Source organism: Prionailurus bengalensis, chromosome B3 (assembly GCF_016509475.1).
Source record: "Prionailurus bengalensis isolate Pbe53 chromosome B3, Fcat_Pben_1.1_paternal_pri, whole genome shotgun sequence".
Taxonomy (NCBI): Eukaryota; Metazoa; Chordata; class Mammalia; order Carnivora; family Felidae; genus Prionailurus; species Prionailurus bengalensis.
The window spans coordinates 1,561,304-1,581,039 of record NC_057355.1 but is presented as its reverse complement, the minus strand read 5'-3'; the positions used below and the strand labels follow the sequence as shown (position 1 = coordinate 1,581,039).

Genomic DNA, 19,736 nt, shown 5'->3' with positions numbered 1-19,736 from the left:
TCTAGACCAGGGATCAGCCAACATTTTCCATCAGGTGCCGTGGCGTGAACGTTAGAGGCTATGCAGGGGTCAGGCGGTGGGGCTCCTGGGCTGGTGAAGGCGGTCCTGGCTCCACCAAGGGGAAGGGTAGGACGGACGCCAGAGGAGAGCGGATGTTCAGACGGACAAGAAGCCCCTGCCGTACTCAGCCCAAGTATGAGTCGGGGCCGTGGCCGACTCCGTGTCGGACGCCACAGGCCCGTTTCCTGAAGAAGCGTGCACATCCTGCACACGGAGGTGAACTGTATTCTGTAGGTGCTGGGGAGTTCTGAGATACTTTAGCCGGGGGTGGGGGGCGCGACACGGACAGTCTGTGTTTTGGGAAGATTGTTCTGCCAGCCGTGAGGAGGACAGGACCAAGGAGACTGGGGGTGGGGCATCCCCCGGGAATGTGATAGGACAGGGAGGAGGAGTGACCGTCACTTGAATGGAGAGGACACATGAGCTCTGACACACACGGCGTGTGGTCTGTAGGCCTCGGTGACTGCCCACTCAGGGCCACTGAGGCCCAGCCCGGCTTTGCCACCAGGGTGGGTGCTATTCACCCAGTCAGGGAGTGCAGGAGGGAGGAGTTGGGGAGTAGGTGCTGAGCCCCGTTGGAGGTGGTCCTGGGGCCTCTGCTAGGTAGCTCGTGGGAGGCCCAGATCGGGAGGTCGGGAGATAGGACTGGCTGGAGTGTGGTTGTAGGGCGAGCTCGCGGCTCTGAACAGAGGCTGGCCGGTGGACGATGTGTCTGATCTACGCGGGCCAGACTGAGTGCGCTTCCCTCTCTAGATGAGGTGGGTTTTTTTGTGTCACGTGTTTTTGAAATGACTTCTTAGATCAGCATAGGGTGTAAAAGTAGAGAGAAGTCGTAAATATACATTTGGCAACGGTCAGCTAAGGGAGACAGCAGAATCTCTGAGTACGTGGAGGTGGGTGTTGACAACGTGCTAGACGTCAGGGACCGCAGAGTTCCTTGCGCCTCTGCTTTGGCGACAAGAAAGGCGGGGTGCGACGGCAAGGGACTGTGTCTTTGGGGAAGGTGGGCTTTTGTCAGGGCTCCTACGATGGACGAGCGAGAGCTGCCCAGCCCCTCGCCCACCAGCCGTGGCGGCCGCCCCTTTCAGGAGTAATCGTGAACTTTGTGTCCTCGGTTGAGTTCGTGATAAAATCGAAAGGAAACGCAGACTTAACCAGCTGTCCCCGGGCAGGACACGCCTCTCTCAGGGACCCTCTGTGGGTTTAACAAGGAGAGTGAAAGATCCTGAAGGAAGCGATGATTTTACTATTTGATTTCTGCCGGTGGGAAGGAGGCGTGTCCATGCACAAGCAGCCCAGTCCTCACAGCGAGGACGTGGTCTTTGGACGAAAGAGCAGCCGCGGGGGAGGCAAGGCCAGTCCATTCACCGTCCCGTGTGTCCCTGCTGCCAGTGCTCCCACGCTGCTGGTGCTCACGAACACACAAGGACAGCCCAGACAGGGAGCCAGGTTCCTCTGTCGTTCATGGAGTAATAACTACGCGCTCAGGGTAAACCACTTCAGTGGCTTAGTCAGGGACACGATGAAAAGTTACGTCCAGCTGACCCGTTCCCCAGATGTGAGTGCCGTGAGCATGGCTGCTACCCTTCTCCGTCTGCGTGTGCTCATTTGTAAACATCTTATGCAGATGGGATCATACTCCACGTTCTGTTTTATGTGTTGCTTTTTCACTTGTTAATGAACCTTAGAATTATTTTCATAGCTACACAGGGTGATCTGCCTTAGTGTTTCAGATGGTCGTGTAGCATTGATGTCTCTAATTTTTTTAACCAATGCTCTGTTAATGGACATTTAGATTGCTTGCATTTTTTCAAATTTTTTAATTTTTCATTTTAGTGAGAGAGAGTGTGAGTGGGGGGCGGGGGGAGGGCAGAGAGAGAGAGAGGGAGAGAGAGAGGAAGGGGGAGAGGGGGGAGAGAGAGAGGGAGAGGGGGAGACAGGGAGAGGGGGGAGAGAGAGAGGAGCGGAGAGGGGGAGAGAGAGAGAGAGAGGGAGAGAGGGTGGGGGGGGAGGGAGGGAATGAATCTCAAGCAGGCTCCATGCTCAGTGCAAACCCTGACATGGGGCTTGATCCCATGACCCTGGGATCATGACCTGAGCCTCAATCGAGAGCTAGACGCTCAACCGACTGAGCCATCCAGGCGCCCACCCCATTTTTAAAAATACTACAACGGCACGAGGAACATCCAGATATATTTCAGCTTACACGAATGCCTCCATGGGGTCAGTTACTAGCAGTGGAGTTTCCACACTGGTTTCAAAAAAGGCTAGGCCACCTCGCACACCCCCCACCATCACGGAAGAGCGTTTTTTCCTTTCCCTGGATGGATGGATGGATGGATGGATGGATGGATGGATACAATAATGAATGCACACGCGCTCATGAGCGCCTGTTGTGTACAACAGGTGGTGTCCTGGCAAGGAAGAGACGCGGTCTGTTGATCACGGAGCCGCGTGGAGGAGGAAATGGGGAGGTCGTGACGGGAGCGTTGGCCTCTGGGGACTGGTTCTGTCACGGACTGGCTAGTGGGTACCCGCAGCCTCGCCCTCTCTCTGAGTCTCGACCCCTCACCTGAGGATGGATCGTGCTGCCCGGCTCACGGAAATGCCGAGAAGGCCGAAGAGAGTTTGTGTAGGGCTTTTCCACTGCCCAGCACATAGCAGGTGCTCGTCGATGGCAGTGATGACCCTCGCATGTAGCATGGTGGCCCCGGACCTGGCGACAGCGCCCGCCACGGCGGTGTGCCCACAACGCCCTGGGGGCCCAGGGTGGAGGGTGCTCTTTCATGCGTTCCGGAAGGCGGAGCAGAGCCGTCTGTAAGCGTGAGTCGTGGTTCGCCGTGAGGTTGTGTCGGGGGAGATACGGTGAGTTTCTCAAGACGAGCGTGCTGGCACAGGAAACCGAAACCCCACTCATACGTCGGAAAAGTTGGTTAATGGTCTCGGGAGAAATGCATTTGTGCTGCTTGAATTCTCAGCCTTAGAAGTAACTTAGTGTTGACCTGTCCGTGTTTCTGGTTTCATTTTGAAGAAGTTATCGAAAGAGGAGTTCCTCTGTTTTGTTTTAATTTCTTTTTTCCTCCTTTAAAGAATTGCAGTGGTTAACGTGCGTTCGCTATGGAAAATGTCAAATTATGTAACAAGCTGTATGTTGAAAAAAAATTTTTTGGATGTTTATTATTTACATTTGAGAGAGACAGAGCGTGAGCAGGGGACAGGCAGAGAGAGGGAGACACAGAGTCCGAAGTAGGCTCCGGGCTCCGAGCTGTCAGCACAGAGCCCGACGTGGGGCTCGAACCCACGAACCGCGAGATCATGACCTGAGCCGAAGTCGGACGCTCAACCGACTGAGCTCCCCAGGCGCCCCTGTGGGAAATAAATTTATTTACAACATTCAGCCGTCTTCAGGAATATGGCCACCTCCTCAGTTGTTCAAGGCTTTTATTCTGTATTCCTTAGTAGATGTTTTTGATTTGAGTCACGTTGTTTCTGCACATTGCTTGTTGAGTGTATTCCTAATCAATTGATATTTGTTGTTATTGTGAATAGGATCTTTCCATTATGTTTTCAAGCTGGTTATTTTTATTATATAGGAAAGCATAGGAACGTGGCTCAGATTTCCAGATGGAACTGGAAGTCTCTGAAGTAATTTTAAAGTTGTTTTTGTTGGGGCTCCTGGGTGGCTCAGTTGGTTGAGCATCTGACTGCAGCTCAGCTCATGATCTCATGATTTGTGGGTTCAAGCCCCTGCATTGGGCTCTATGCTGACGGCTCAGAGCCTGGAACCTGCTTCGGATTCTGTCTCTGTCTCTGTCTCTTTCTCTCAAATATAAATAAACGTTAAACATTTTTTTAAGTTATTTTTGTCAACATTTTCTTAAGTTCTAGAAAATCAAATCTTAGAAAACTTAATTTCGTAAGATACTTGCATCATTGATGACATGTTTTCAAGGTGAGGTGTCCAAGACTTTTTTTTTTTTAATTTATTGTCAAGTTAGCGAACATACAGTGTATACAGTGTAGTCTTGGTTTTGGGGGTAGATTCCCCTGATTCATCACTTACATAGGACACCCAGCGCTCATCCCTGCAGGTGCCCTCCTCAATGCCCATCACCCATTTTTAAAGGCTCCCCGATTCTAGAGGTTGAGATGTGCCGAGTGGTTTCCCTGATCTCCAGCAGGTGTCAGTGTTGGTCCGAGGTGGCGGTTTTAGCTGCGGGATCCCGCGTTTACACATCCTTATTCCCGCAACACTGGGGATTGTCGAGGCGGAAGGGATATTGGAGATCATCCAAGTCAGCCCTTCCGTCTGGGAGCTGGCCTGGGTAGGGGGCGACCCGTCCAAGGTCACACGGTCCCGTGGGGTGAGACGGACATGACGGTGAGCGTCAGTCCCCAAAGTCACGGAGGAGAAGAAGGTGTCGCCCCAACATATCGAAGCTGTGTTTTGGTGGAGCGGAAGGGTGCTGTTCAGCGTGTTCGGATGAGTGGGGACCCGCCCCTGGTGTCCAGAGCCCGGGGGGCAGCCCGGAGGCCTGGTGCTCTCAGCAGCGCTCATCCGTGTTGGCGGAGTGCGGGAAGAGCCAGCGGTTTTGTGACAAACCTTACGAGCAGTGAAATCGCTTACCAAGGAATATTCTCCAGAGAGCTTTTTAAAATGGCAGAAAAAGGCGTGTTTCCGTTTTTTCCCGCGATCCCGAAGATGCCGTCCACTTGTTCTGTGACTTCCTGACGCATGGCCCCATCGCCTTGTCCCACAGCCTGCGCGCGTGGAGCCCTGCTCTTTCCTTCACTTCCCCCTTGGAGGCTGAGTGCGGGGCTCCCTGGCTCAACCTGCAGAATTCGGAGGAGTTCTTGCCCTGGTGCCGGAGGCCCCTCTAGCGTGCTCTGTGTGCCTCCTTCCGGCCACCTTGCTCCTGTTCCCCGGGTGGGCCCTTCCACGGGGAGCCAGTCCCCGGCCCCGCACACGCTCGTGCTCTTCCAGCTCTGTGCCTCTGCCTGTTCTCGCTCCTGCCTCTCCACCCTGACCCTCAGCCTCCTCCTCTCCCTCCCCCGGCCGGTACCGCAGGCCACCCCCTCGGTGAGGTTTCCCCGGGCGCGCCCCCTCCTCTGTGGACCCCAGCATCCTTCGTTCCCCACTTCCCTTCCTACGTTGTCACTAGGTCACCCTAGTACGGTTACTTGTGTTCACACGATTTACTGGGCGGACCTGTAGCTGTCCAGGGTGCCGTCCTGGGTCCTCTGGGCCCCGCAGACAGGCTGTCCTCACGGCGAGCTGTTCCCAAGTGTCACCGATTCACTTGGCTGCACCGGATCTCGAGAGCTGCCGTCCTCGGAATCCTTGCTGTCCTTCCTGCCACGCTGCCCTGGCAGGTTTGGGGGAACATTCGGGGCTTCGGGAACGTTTCTCCCGCGCCAGAAGAAGACGTATCAGAGCAGATGACAGGGGCATCTGGAGTGAGAAACGCACTCGGAAGCCACCAGGAAAGGACGTTCCGTAAACACCAGATAACTGTAAACACTGTTATTTGGAAGTCACGGGTTACTTTCTGTCAGGCTTGCTCCGCAGCCTGTGGCGCAGGCTGGTGTCAGCCAGGAGGCAGGCCCTCCGCGGGCACAGGAAGACGGCCAGCGGAAGAAATACGGTGTCCCTGCAACTTTATCTTAGTTAAGTGCGCTGCGCCGCAAAGTTTGCGGGACCCTGAAGTGCTTGCCTGACGTCTTGGTAAAACAAACGGCGGAAGCCAGGGAGAAGTTTCCATCTTGCTAACGAGCTCTTACGGCTCGGGGGTCACGCAGAGCTGTAATTATTTAGAATGACGACTTTGAGCGCTCAGCCCCTAAAAAGCGATGACGATAGAAATGGCTCCAGGAGCACCCAGACGTTTCCGTATCTGAAACACTCATTCTTTGCTGTTCCCGAGCCCGGCCTCTCACGACCCTGGGCCGCCTGCCACAGTCCCCCGACGCGGCCCGGCACCCACGTTCTTACTCGGTTTTCCCGCTGTGGTAAAAACGCACACACTCAGCCGTCTTCAGGTGCCCGGCTCAGTCGTGTGAGGTACACGTAGTGTTGTAAGACGGACACCCGAAACTTTCCTCTGGCAAAACCGAAAGGGCGCCCCTTCAACAGCTCACCCTGCCCACTGCCCCAGCCCTGGCGACCATGGCCGCCATCTGCTTTGTGTCTCCGAATGTGACTTCTTTAGTTTTTAGAAAATGTTCATTTACTTTGAGAGAAAGCACAAGTAGGGGAGAGGCAGGGAGAGGGAGAGAGATTCCCAGGCAGGCTCCGCGCTGGCAGCACAGAGCCTGTCGTGGGGGCTCGATCCCATCACCCTGGGATCGTGAGCTGGGCCGAAATCGAGAGCTGGCCGCTCAACCGACCGAGCCCCCCGGGCGCCCCTGAATTTGACTACTTTAGAGACTTCGCGTAAATGGAATCACGCAGTGTTCGTTTTTCTGTGACTGGCCGCATTTATTTTTTGATTGGACCAGACACACACACAAGGAACTGTCCTCAGAATCCTCAGAATCACTGGGCTTTGGTTGTCAACAGATCTGAGAAACTGAAGAGCTCTGTCCGCTCACTTGACAGTCGATGGAGGAGGAAAAGCGGGCGACCAGAGGTTGCCTAAAGTTAGCAGAAAACCACATGAAGTCCTGTAACATCTTTTCAGTTTTCTAGGACGTTTTAAGGTCCGACTGGTTGTCAACAGCAGTGTGAGTATCCCAAGATCAGAGCCAGAGTAAATGTCACATTTAGAAAATGACACTTGGATAAAGCTGTTGCGCTGGTCCTATTTTCTGCCAAGCATCGTCGCGTATCGACAGTAAAGCAGTTTAATTCTTTTTTTCCAACAACGTTTACTCTGGTCGATATCTACCAAGATAGGATAAGCTGAAGCATAGTTTTATTTGTTTATCTTTTTCCTTTTTAAACTGGGAGATGTCACAAAGCTGGATGTAGCAAACTTCTCCCGTAAAGGGCCAGATAGTTAACATTTGGGGGCTGTGTGTGCCCCACGGTATCTGTTGTAACGATTCAATGCTGCTGCTGTAACGTGAACGCACAGCGTGACTGTGTTCCATAAAACTTTATTTACAAAACAGGCAGTGGCCAGATTTGACCCCCAGGCTGTGCTTCACCCACCCCATAGCCAGGTGGCCGGGCGTCGCTTCTGCGTGTTTTGGCCTTAGCACCTTGCGGGCTGGCTCTCATATAGGAGACACTTGTGGTGGTTGTTCATGGGGATGGTGATGATGATTTTAAAAATGTAATTTTTTACATTTGTGATCAAATAGTCACTTCCTACTGACTTTTAATAATTTAATAAGTTTGGGAGTTATTCCCTACATACCATACTAGATAGCTTTACGATATAATAAAAAGTATGCCTAAGAAAATAGCCGACGTGTCTAAAGTACATCTTTGAAAGAAGACTCAAAATTTTTCTGAGTATTCATAAAGGTATTTCTTTTTCTAAAGGAAAATTATATATTTCTAAAGGAAAATCTGTTTACATATTCTAAAGGAAAATTGTGTGTATATTTCCTTGTATAAATATAAGGAAATAAACCCAACTCGCAAATCTGGAGGGAACCGCCAGTCACAGCTGCAGGCAAACCTTTGCTGGGTCCCTTTGCTCGGCACCTCGGGACCCACCCGCTGTCTGTCACGTCCACTTGCTTGGTGCCTGGGGAGGTCCACCTGTATGGACAAGTCCTTGTCCTGGTCTCCGGTTCTGCAGCCAGGGGATGGCGCCGCGGGGACCAGGGTGGCGGAGAGTGAGTGGGGCGTGTCCTCCCTCCCGCCCCTGGCCGCAGCGCATCGACTGCCGAGAGCCGCGCTCCGGTCAGGTGGCCCCTCCAACTGCAGCTCTTTGGGGCCTACAGTCCTGCCCCTCCCACTCCCACCCCTTGACCTCCGGGCCTGGAGGTGGTCCAGGCTTCCCGGGCGGCACCACTCTGGGGGCCACCCGTCTCTACTGCTCTCTTCCGTGTGTCCGGTTCCGTGTGCCGCCTGCCGCTCCCTGCGGCCCTCACCCGACCGATGCGGTGTTGCGTCCACCTGACCGGTCCCCCCAACCCTAAGGCAGGCAGGTAGCAGGCTCGGTGCCCAGGCAGGAGGCAACGGGCTTGCACCTGTAGTAAGAGCCAGGAAGCCAGAGTTCAGTCCCAGCTCTGTGCCTCCGGGCGGGCTACGTGGTCTTGTTGAGCCTTGGCTTTCCCGTTGGAGAGAGGGGATGATCGTGTCTCCCTCTCGGGACCGCTGGGGACATTCAGTGAGGTCGTGCCCGTGAAGTGCCGTAGCACAGGGTCTGGCACACACGCGCTTTCTAAGCGGCAGAAGGCGCTTCCGTTTTCCTTCGTTTGCCAACAGACTCTCCTCCAAGGATCCTCTGTGAAGGGGAAGGCCACGGGGAACAGGGGAACTCCTTCTGTGACCCCCCGTCTCAGGGACTGTGTGTGTACTAGAGAGGCAGCCGGCTCCCCGCTGCGCTCAGGCCCGGCTCCTGTGGGTGTCTCTGGTGGGCCCATTCCCAGCCGGGACAGCAGGTGGCTGTAGAGAGTCACAGTTGCAGGTGGTTTGGCCTATAGGAGATCCGCGTAGTAACTCAGCATGTGGGTTCGTGTTGCAGTTGTTTGGATTGCTTGAAAAGAAACGACTTCCAGAGTCAGAATGAAGAGAAGAGGTGTTATGCACACCCGGAGTTTAGCGAAGGTAGCAATCACTGGGCACGTGCTAGTTTCTTCATGCGGACGTTTATCTCTTCTGTGACTCGTACTACAGATGCTAGTATTTCCATCTTAGGGAGAAGAAACAGACTTTCAGAAGGTAAGTAGCTGGGCATTTTTCTCGGCTAGTGACTGGTAGTCCGGGGATTCACACGCAAGTGTCCTCTCTAGAAGCACACTCCGCTGCCATGTCACTCCACCTCCAAGGCTCTGGTCCGAGAAAGTGGATGCTTTAAAAGGGTTCTGAGGGGCGCCTGGGTGGTGCAGTCGGTTAAGTGTCCGACTTCAGCCAGGTCACGATCTCGCGGTCCGTGAGTTCAAGCCCCGCGTCGGGCTCTGGGCTGATGGCTCGGAGCCTGGAGCCTGTTTCCGACTCTGTGTCTCCCTCTCTCTCTGCCCCTCCCCCGTTCATGCTCTGTCTCTCTCTGTCCCAAAAATAAATAAAAAACGTTGAAAAAAAATTAAAAAAAAAAAAGGGTTCTGATAAAAATTGGGGTTATATACGAATGTGGTGAAAAAGTCCAACAGCGCAAAAGGATGGGGCGAAAGCGTGAAGCGTCCTTCTCATCCAAGGCCTCCTGTGGCTGGTTTCTTTCTCCGGAGCCAATCTCTGTTGCCGGCTTTCTTTGGATCCTTCCTGACATACCCTAATAGGGGTTTATTTACCAGCATCCTGGGAAGAAGGGTGATTGGTCTTTACGGCACATCTTAGCCTGACTTCTGTCCGGTTGTGCTCAGTGTTTCCTAGGCTCTCTGGGTTGGGTGGGCAGAGGGGGGCTTTCTGGGTTGGGGGGCGGGGAGGAGGGCTTTCTGGGTTTGGTGGTGGGGGTGGGGGGAGGGAGGCTCTCTGGGTTGGGTGGGTGGGGAAGAAGGGGGCTCTCTGGGTCTGGGGGGGTGGGGAGGGGGACTCTCCGGGTTGGGTGGGTGGGGAGGGGGACTCTCCAGGTTGGGGGGGGCGGGGAGGGGGACTCTCTGGGCCGGGGGGGCGGGGAGGGGGGCTCTCCAGGTTGGGTGGGGGAGGGAGGGAGGCTCTCTGGATTGGGTGGGTGGGGAGGAAGGGGGCTCTCTGGGTTGAGGGGGTGGGGAGTGGGGCTCTCCGGGTTGGGTGGGTGGGGAGGAAGGGGGCTCTCCGGGTTGGGGGGGGCGGGGAGGGGGACTCTCCAGGTTGGGGGGGCGGGGAGGGGGACTCTCCAGGTAGGGGAGGCGGGAAGGGGGACTCTCCAGGTTGTGGGGGGCAGGGAGGGGGACTCTCCGGGTTAGGGGGGGGCGGGGAGGGGGACTCTCCAGGTTGGGTGGGGAAGGGAGGGAGGCTCTCTGGATTGGGTGGGTGGGGAGGAAGGGGGCTCTCTGGGTTGGGGGGGTGGGGAGGGGGGCTCTCAGGGTTTGGTGGTGAGGGTGGGGGGAGGGAGGCTCTCCGGGTTGGGTGGGTGGGGAGGAAGGGGGCTCTCCGGGTTGGGGGGGGGGGAGGGGGGCTCTCCGGGTTGGGTGGGGGAGGACGCCATTGCTGAGGCTCCCAGCAGCTAAGTCCCCATATATTATTCCTGCATCTCTAGCCTTTTCTGGAAGGGTCTAAATTCCTGCCATCCCTACCTTCTCCATTTCAACACAGAGTGCATTTCACAGGGCTAGCTGAAAGCCTTGAACTCAGAAACACCTAGGTGTAAATATAAGGCTTGCCGACATTGTCTTACGACGCGAATGCCTAGTTAGCGGACTAGCGGTGACCGGTCATGCCTAGGCACAACCCTGCACGTGGCTTCCTTCTGTACCTGGTACTGTCACGACACTTGTAGTCTCTGTGTTTTGACACAAACGTCAGGTCCTGTGTTCAAAGAAAGGCTCTTAGAGGAACAACACAGAAACGACCAGTCACACGACAGTTTGTGTCTTTCCAAGATGATTTTTACATCTTTTGATTCTGTGTTTTACACGTTTGCCTCCACAAGGGGATTCCCAAACGGCCGAAACCCATTGTGACCAAACACAGCAGAAGCAACGAAGATGCATTTGCAGCGGAATTAAAGAAATGGCTGTCTGCCTCAGCTGGTTTGGTCAAATACCCTTTCAGAGTGGTACGCAATTGTAGGGAAAGGAACGTTCAAAAAAACCCAACTTTTAAGTGTAATCGGAAGTTGAGTATTTGTGACGCCTGTGATCACGAAAGTGGTTTGTTCTCCTGCTCTACGTTCGTACCACAACAAGGGAGTCAAGCGGCCGTGCCCCCCCGTCTGTGGTTTCTGAGGCCACCCGACGTGAGCTCAGGGCGTGTGGGACTGATTTCTGAGAGTTGTGCTGCGTGCGCTGTCTTGACCGTGTCTGACGGTCCCAGCTGCCTCGTGTTCCAGAAGCGTGTTGGATGCCAGTGCGCGTGTCTCTGTGATTGGCTGCGGGGCCTCGGGGGGGTGCATGCGGCAGCTGGTTATGACAGCTGGGGGACTCTACGTTCGCATACGCCCGTCTGTCTTCGACGGCAGGTCAGGGTGGCTCTGAGTGACGCTTGGTCGCTGCCGGGTACCGGTGCCGGGACACGGCCCGGGCACCCTGTCCGGCAGCCTGCACGCTCGGCCCCTCGACACGTGCCTTTCCCATGTCCCTCTGTCCCTTTGCCGGACCCCACTCGAACCTTTAGCAGCAGGAATGGTGTGTGCTGAGTCACCATCCACCTGGACAGCAAGCCCTCCGCTGGGTCTCTTAGGAGCTGGCCGTCCTCGGGGAGGAATGTGACCTCTCTGGGCACAGAGCTCCAGCTCTTCACCCATCAGATGGGGACGGTGGCCCTGCACTCCTGCCTCACCGGGCGGGCGTGCCGACCAGCTGATTGCGGTCCCTCTTCTCTCCCCGGGGCGCCGCATGGTGCCCGCCGCGTCCGTTTCCGTGCTCTGTCTTCTCTTCCAGCAGCTGGACTCTGGATAAGGGTTAGGTGTTGCATACGGGACGGCAGCGACTCCTCGCTCTCCCTGTTACTGTTCTTTCTTTTCCCGGTAAACAGAACCGAACTAGCGTCCCTCTGGGGAAAGGATTCCTCCTCCTCTTTTTTATTATCATTAATCTTTTAAATTTTTTAATGTTTTACTTATTCTTCAGAGGGCACAAGCGGGGGAGGAGCAGAGGGGGGAACAAAAGATCCAAAGTGGACTCCGTGCTCACGGGAGTGAGTCCTACGCGGGGCCCGAACCCACGAACCGTGAGATCGTGACCTGAGCCGAAGTCAGAGGGTCAAGCGACTGAGCCACCCGGGTGCCCCGGATCCTTCCTCCTTAACGGACCGGGACCGTGTCACCGTGTAGGACAAGAGCTGGTCGCACCAAATCTCACGTGCAGGGAGGGCCGCCTGGCGTCTAGCTGAGGCTCGTTGACGTGATGATGTGGGGACCAGACAGGTAGATACAAACACCGGTGGCCCCTGCAGGCGGGAGGCTGGGAGGCCGTGCGGCCGTGGGAGCGGTGGGGGGGGGGGGTGGTGAAGGCGGGGGTACCCACCCGGTCGGGGAGTTTGGGCGTTGTCTTTAAGTCACTGTGGTGGACTAAAGGTCTCCGAGAGGGAAGAGTGAGGAGGGGGCCCGCACCTGAGGCTGGGTTGGGGTCAGCGGGGCCAGGCGGCGGGTGCCCGGCTGGATGTGCGGGGGCACCGGCACCCACAGAGCGACAGGTGGAGGCGAGCGCCCTGCCAGCCGCGTGGGGGCCCCTGGGGGGGGATCCACAGTCCCGGACCTGCAGGAAGTTGGGGAGGGGGGATAGGCGCCCATGAGGCTGGAGTTCGATCTGCACAGCTTGTTTGGACGCTCAGCACCTGCAGCAGGGTCGGGGCAGAGGGAGCTGGGCGGGCCGACAGGATGCTCTGAGCAGCCGGGGACACGGGTCTGAGTTCAGGGTGCCCGAGGGGGGCTGGGGCTTAGCTGCTGCCCCCTTGGCCAGAGCTCAAAACGACATTTTGTGAAGGTGGCCCGAATCCTCGGTGCTGGCTTCATGCGTTCGGGGCTGAGAGCAGGTGCTGGCACCGGCGGAGTCCCCCTCCGGCGTTTTCCTTCAGGGCCCGGTTCCGCTTCTTTGTCGAGGAAGATGCTGCAGCTCAGTGTCCGTCCTCACTCCCCGCCGAGCGCGCCCTCGCCCCGCGATTTCCTCCTGTGCCCCATCTGATAGACGTCTTCCCGGCCCTCCTCGCCCTTCCTGCCAGCGCTCTGCTCCCTTCCTCCTGGATATCTTTCCTTGTGCTCTCCGACGCGGCAGCACCCCGCAGCCTGCCGCCAGACCCGGCCCGCCGCCTGTCTCTGCGGGTAGAAAGTTACGGGGGCACAGCCATGCCCGCCCGGGTTCGCATCTTCCGTGGCTGCTCTCGTGGCACCTGGCAGAGCCGAGTCGTTGTGACAGAGACCCTGTGGCCCGTGAAGCCTGAACTACTTTGTCTCTGGCCCTTCACGGGGAGTTTGCTGACCCCGTGCTCTGACATCCCCCGGCCCCGGTTTCCTTCCGCACCCAGAGCCGAGAGAGCGTGTGAGAGCCGGCTCTAAGGGAAGCGCTGGCTCAAAGTCATTCCAAGTGAAGACGCTCCCCCCACCTGGCGAGAGCGAGTGAGACCAGCTGAGCCTCGGCTGACTCCAGGAAGTTTCTGTCCCCCTCTGCCTTCTCCTGCAGCCACCTGGAGGCGACGCGCTGGAATTCTGCCTTCTCTCCCTCTGTCTCTCTTCCGTGTTCACTTGGTGGAAACACCCATCTTCTCTTGGTTTTCCCTTTGTAGCTTTGCCTTTTCTTAATAACGTTTTTAAGATTTTATTTTAGAAAGAGAGAGAGAAAGAGGCAGAGAGACAGGGAGGGAACGCCAGGCGGGCTCCACACTGTCAGCACAGAGCCCGACACGGGACTCGAACTCACGAAACCGTGAGATCATGACCTGAGCCGAAATCAAGAGTCGGGTGCTTAACCGACTGAGCTGCCCAGGCGCCCTGTTTGCCCTTTTTTTTTTTTTTTTAATGTGGTCAATAACACATAACACGAGATCCTCCCCCTTAACAGAAGTGTAAGCGTGCGGTCCGCGTTAACTGTGGCCTCGGCTGCGTCTCTCACCCTGCGCGGCCGGAACTTCCGCGCACCGCACGGCGGCCCCGTTTCTCCTCCCAGCCTCCGGCAGCACCCTTGTGCGCCCCACTGCCGTGAGCCTGGCTCCTTCAGACGCCTCCTGTGAGCAGAATCTTGTAGCATTTGTCCCTCTGCGCCTGGTGTATCTCTCTGGACCCAATGTCTTCCGGCTTCTTCCAGGTTGCGGCAGGTGGCGGGTCTTCCTTTTTCATGGCCGAGTAGTATTCCAGCGCCGGGCCGCAGTTTGTTTATCCTTTCGTCCGTCAGCCAGCATTAGGGGTTTCTAGCTCTTAACTGTTGTCAGTGGTGCTGCTCTGGACACGGGGGTGCAAGCACCTCTTCAAGACCCCGATTTCAGGGTTTTTTCCTTTGGCTAAATACCCCAGAAGTGGGCGGCTAGATGTTCTTCTAATGTTTTAAGGAAACTCTGTGCTGTTTTCCATTGCAGCTGTACCTTTTTCTATTCCCAGCAGCAGTATACGAGGGTTCCAGTGTCTCCCACGTCCTCACCAACACTTACATATTCTGCTGTTTCTCTTTTTTTAACGGACATCCTAGCAGGTGTGAGGTGGTGTCTCGTGGCGGTGTGGATTTGCGTTTTTCCTGACGATGAGTGAGGTTGAGCATCTTCCTCTGTGCCCGTTGGCTCCAAAACGGAATCAGGACACATAGGAAATGTGCACAGTTAGTTACTGGTAACAAAATTACATCACTGATCAAAAAACTCCCTCCAAACACAGAGGCCAAGGCCAGGTGGATCACAGGCCAATTCTACCAAGCATTTAAAGAGTTCTCCTGAAACCATTCCACAAAGAAAAAGAGGGAGGAAACCTTCCGAATTCATTCTACCGAGAGGTGAGCATCACCCAGATAATAAAACCAGGCAAAGATACTACAAAAATAGAAAATTACAGACTAATGTCCTCGATGAACATAGAAGCAAAATCCCTCAACGAAATATTAGTAAGCCATATTCAACAACACATTAAGTGGATTATTCACCAAGATCAAGCCTGGGAGGCACGTAGGATCGTATGGACACTTAAAAGAAGAAAGGAAAAAAGTTCTTAGGCCCCATCCATGGAATTCTCTTTAGGTGAGGATGAGGTCTGGGAATCTGCATTTTTGTACTTACAGTTGACCCTTGAACTACTCGAGGGTTAGGGGCGCTGACCTCTACACACAGTTGAAAACACATACAACTTTTGACTCTTCCAAAACTCACCTTCTCACAGCATGCTGTTGACCAGAAGCCTTGTGATGACACAGTTATCGCATGTTCTGTATGCATTATGTACTGTTTCCGTACAGTAAAATAAGCCAGAGAAGAGAAAGTCGTAAGGAAGTCACTAAGTCATAATTAAGAAACCGTAAGGAAGTGGGGCTCCTGGGCGGCTCAGTCAGTTGCGCGTCCGACTTCGGCTCAGGTCATGATCTCACAGTCCGTGGGTTCGAGCCCCGCGTTGGGCTCTGTGCTGACAGCTCGGAGCCTGGAGCCTGCTTCGGATTCTGTGTCTCCCTCTCTGCCCCTACCCTGCTTGTGCTCTGTCTCTCTCTCTCTCTCTCAAAAATAAACATTAAAAAAAAAAGAAACTGTAAGGACGAGAAAATACATCTGCAGTACGGGACCGTATTGGGAAAAGCCATGGAACAGTGGACTTTCCGCAGTTCAAACCCATGTTGTTGAAGGTACACGCAGAAGGGCGTCTGGAAGGATAATTGACGGACTTAACTGAATTGCCGAGTAATTTTTATTTCCTTCTTTGACCCTGTGCTTGTTGGGTTTCCTAGAGTGGTCATATATTTCTTTAGAAATCGGAGAGAGGGGGGTGCCTGGGTGGCTCAGTCGGTTGAGCGACTGACTTCAACTCAGGTCACGATCTGGCGGTCCGTGAGTTCGAGCCCCGCGTCGGGCTCTGTGCTGACACCTCGGAGCCTGGAGCCCGCTTCCGATTCTGTGTCTCCCCCTCTCTCTGCCCCTCCCCCGCTCACGATCTGTCTCTCTGTCTCAGAAATAAACATAAAAAAAATAAATAACATTTAGAAATCGGAGAGAGGCTAGACGCCATCCGAAAGCAGGAACCAGATCCGCGAGTGGTCCGTCGCTTTCGGAAACCGTTAACGCTCTTCTGTGTGTTCGTCTCTTCCACAGGGGGACTCGATCTCATCTTCGTGCCGGGTCTTGGGTTTGACAAGCATGGCAACCGGCTGGGGAGGGGCAAGGGCTACTACGACTCCTACCTGACGCGCTGTCTGCAGCAGCAGGACTCGAAGCCCTACACCGTGGCCTTGGCGTTCCGAGAACAGATGTGCCTCCGGGTCCCCGTGGACGAACACGACGTGAGGGTGGATGAAGTCCTTTACGAAGACTCCACGTAGATCCCGATGCCTGCGGCCCGGGGAAAAGCAGAATACGTGTTGCCCCTCGTCACGAGGTAGCGTGCGTTTTGCCCACTCATGGTGAATATGGACTGCATTGTTTCCAGTGGAATTGCAAACACCTCACATTAAAGCGTCTTCCAAAACCAATAGTGGAACGTTACTCCAAGTGGAGGCTGTCACGTGTGATGTTCCGCGTAACTTCCCGCCGTCAGCGTGGCGGGCTGATCTTTCTGCCCTGCAGCTTAAGCTAGGCGTGTGTGAGGACCTGTGTCCGGCTCGGGGCGCCCGGAAGGGAGACCCCCCCCCCCCCCAACCCCCAGCCCACACCCGGTTTCAGCGAGCCCTGTCTGGACTGGTCAGTCTTTGGTGGGCGGGCGCGGGAGACTAGGCAGCTGCTAATTGCTTTGTTGGGGTTTGCTCTGCGTACAGAGTTCCCCAAGAATATTCTAGCACTTCATCATGACTGCATTTGCTCGCCCTGAGATTTTACGTCTGACACTTTGTAGCTTTCGATGGTTCGTGGACCGAGACCTTTTATGATTTAAATACTTTAGTTCCGTCTCTGCTGTGCCGTGCGTCGGTCCCTTCCGAGTCTAAGATCTGATATCCTGTCAGTCAGAAATTGTGTGTTTGCTTGCGGTGTCTGCTCTGGAAATGAAGTTTGCTGCGGGCTGGGAGCTGGCAGATGGCATCACAGCGAGGGAAGATTTGGGCGGCTTCCTAGACGCCACTCTCACACCCGGCGCCCAGCACGTGCGGGGTCCTGTGGAGCGTGTGTCCGTCCCCTCCCCTCCGTTGTCCCGTCGTCCCTTCTGTCCGGGCTCTTAGCACTCCACTTTATGTCTCTAACCACAGTCCACGTGACCTCACAGAACACGGATGTGATCGGGAGGTGGCCCTGCTTGGAGCCTTTCGGTGGCTGTTTGGGGCCCACGGGGTAACGGCAGGTGGCTTCTCCGTGCGAAGCCCCAGGCCGGCCGGCACAAACGTCTGTGCACGTCCCCGAGCAACACGGGCCTCTCCTGCCCCTTACACCTGGTGAGTGTGCTCTCTCCTCTGGCCTTTCTTCTTTTGTCCAACCCAGAACTCCTGCCTATCATTCAGGACCCCCCCAGGCCCCCTCTCCGTGAGGCCTCCCCTCCCCAGGCCCCCTCTCCCGTGATGTCTCCCCCCCCCTCCCCAGGCCCCCTCTCCCATGAGGCCTCCCCCCAGGCCCCGGATGGAGTTAGCACCTCCTGCACTTGTGTAAACCCCCTGGTCACTGTCCTCCTTGTCATGTTGACACGTCTGTCCCTTCAGACGACTCCGGAGGGGAGGGTGATACCGTCACTCATACTTAGCGGACACCTGCACGTATAGTCCGTGTTTGAGGATTTTTTTGAATGAGTTAATTAAACATCCAGAAAGGTTTCACTTAAAACATGGATCCATGTTCTTTGGACAATAGCATATGACTTGGTGTTTTATGCACAAAAGTAAAAATACTTTAAAATGTGAGATTGGTGAGATTTGGGAAAGGGTCTCCCGCCTCGGAAGGGTGGCCCTGGTGACCGGGAACGGGCAGGGGTCATCGTGCAGAGGGTATTGGGAAGGGAGCACCCCGAGGATGCAGGTGGCTCCCTTCAGGACAGACTCAGACGCTGAGGACAGGCCTCAAACCCGGGGATGAGCCAGCACGATAAGGGGCGTGGTGAGGGGCAGCCCCGGTGTGGGAGGAGTGGCTGCTAGATCTGAGCAGAGACGGTTCTTAGCCTTGGGGAACTGGAGACACATCGGAGCCCCGGCGTCTGTCTCCGACGGCTGCCTGTTCTCTAGAAGCGTGTGTCATTTAACTAGGTCTCCTCTGTCCGGCTCTAGTCCGCCCAGCAGACGTCAGTAAGAACAGTGCACGCGCAGCCAGGACAGTGATGAGTGTGGGCGGGTCTAGGTATGGACGGCCTGGTGCGCAACTCGGTTCCTGGCCCCCGTTCTCCGTGTTTCCCGCAGAGATCACGAATTCAGTTACGCCGCACTTTAATCAGATCACACGTTTGCACGCTTGCTTCCTCGTGAGCCGATGAGCTCCTCGCGGGCGGTTTCTCTGTGGCGTGTGGGGTTCGCCGCAGTCCCCAGCGCAGGATAAACTCCAGTAAGCTCCTGACGGAGGAACTGGCGTGCGGGCTCCCTGTCTTGTGCCCTTGCTGCTTTTTACGCTGGTCCCGATCTGCTGCCGAGATTCTGCCCCTTCAGCGTTGTCCCCGGGTCGGATTCTTCTAGAACGCGGTCTCTGTTGCTGTGGTTTCACGGCCTTCCTGGACCCCTCCACGTGTGGGTCACGAGGTCTGCGCCCTTGGCCTTACGCGTGCCTTCCACGCACCTCGTGGTCTTTCTCCCTCCCCACCGCCTGCCCGTTGAAGGGCCATCTCTCATCCCTGGGAGCCCCCACCCCAAACACTGGTTGATACGCTTAGAAATAAGTAACAGATTCCCTTACAGATACTACCTTATGCATTTTAGCAGACGTGCACTAGTGAAAGAGGAGAGATTGAAACAGTCTGTTGTCTGTAAATTGTGCAACACTTAATTTCTCTTATTTTTTAATGTTTGTTTATTTTTGAGAGAGACAGAGAGTGAGCGAGCAGGGGACGGGCAGAAAGAGGGACACACAGAATCCAAAGCAGGCTCCGAGCTGTCAGCACAGAGCCCGACGCGGGGCTCGAACTCACGAACCGTGAGATCGTGACCTGAGCCGAAGTTGGACGCTCAACCGACTGAGCCCCCCAGGAGCCCCTGAAGTACTTAACTTCTAAAAGGGAAAGAGGTGTGATGGAAATTTTTTGTTTTTGAAAACCTTGTTTGAATCCCTTCTGACTGATTGAAATGTCTGCTTCTAATCTCAGTTTATTCTAGTGTTTGGTTTTCAGGGCTCTGGTCGTTTTCCAGTTCTGCAAGGAACTTCTTGTGATACACACGGCATACACTGGACACGGGAATCTGGAAGTATTTTCATCACTGTATTGGGCAGAGACAGTGCATGCTGCTGTCGGCCACACGCTGTGGTTCCTGTCCGTCCTGCACCCGCGTGAGTGGTGGCTTCCTCTGTTATTTCCAAGTAAAACTTTTTAATTTTTTTAAATTTATTTTTGAGAGAGCGTGAGTCGGGGAGGGGCAGAGGCAGGAGACAGAGGATCCAAAGCGGGCTCCGTGCTGTGAGCGCAGAGCCCGATGCGGGGCTCGAACTCATGAACTAGGAGGCCGTGACCTGAGCCGAAGTCCGATGCTTAACTGGCTGAGCCGCCCAGGCGCCTGTGAACGGTTCCTCCGAAAGTATTTTACCCTGAGAGAGAGAAATGTAGGGGAACCAAAATGTTTTTCATGGGTATTTCCTGTCATAACATACCGTGAACATTCTGTTCCGTCTTCAGGGTGTCCATTTGATAAAACTGGCGATGTCGTCGTGGCGGGGCGCATTCCTTGTCCGTGCGTTCCGGGGATGCCGCCGC

General features: G+C 55.3%; 1 protein-coding gene across 2 annotated transcripts in view; it reads left to right on the top strand.

Annotated features, from left to right (window-relative positions):
* The window catches only part of LOC122467509 (5-formyltetrahydrofolate cyclo-ligase-like), a 32,755-nt gene extending 16,354 nt beyond the window's left edge, over positions 1–16,401 (top strand). For both annotated transcript variants that reach the window (XM_043553864.1, XM_043553863.1), the window contains exon 3: positions 16,025–16,401. In XM_043553864.1, the coding sequence (XP_043409799.1) occupies positions 16,025–16,251 (227 nt within the window). In that variant the 3' untranslated portion in view covers positions 16,252–16,401. The remainder of the gene's footprint in view (positions 1–16,024) is intronic.
* Positions 16,402–19,736: the final 3,335 nt, after the last annotated feature.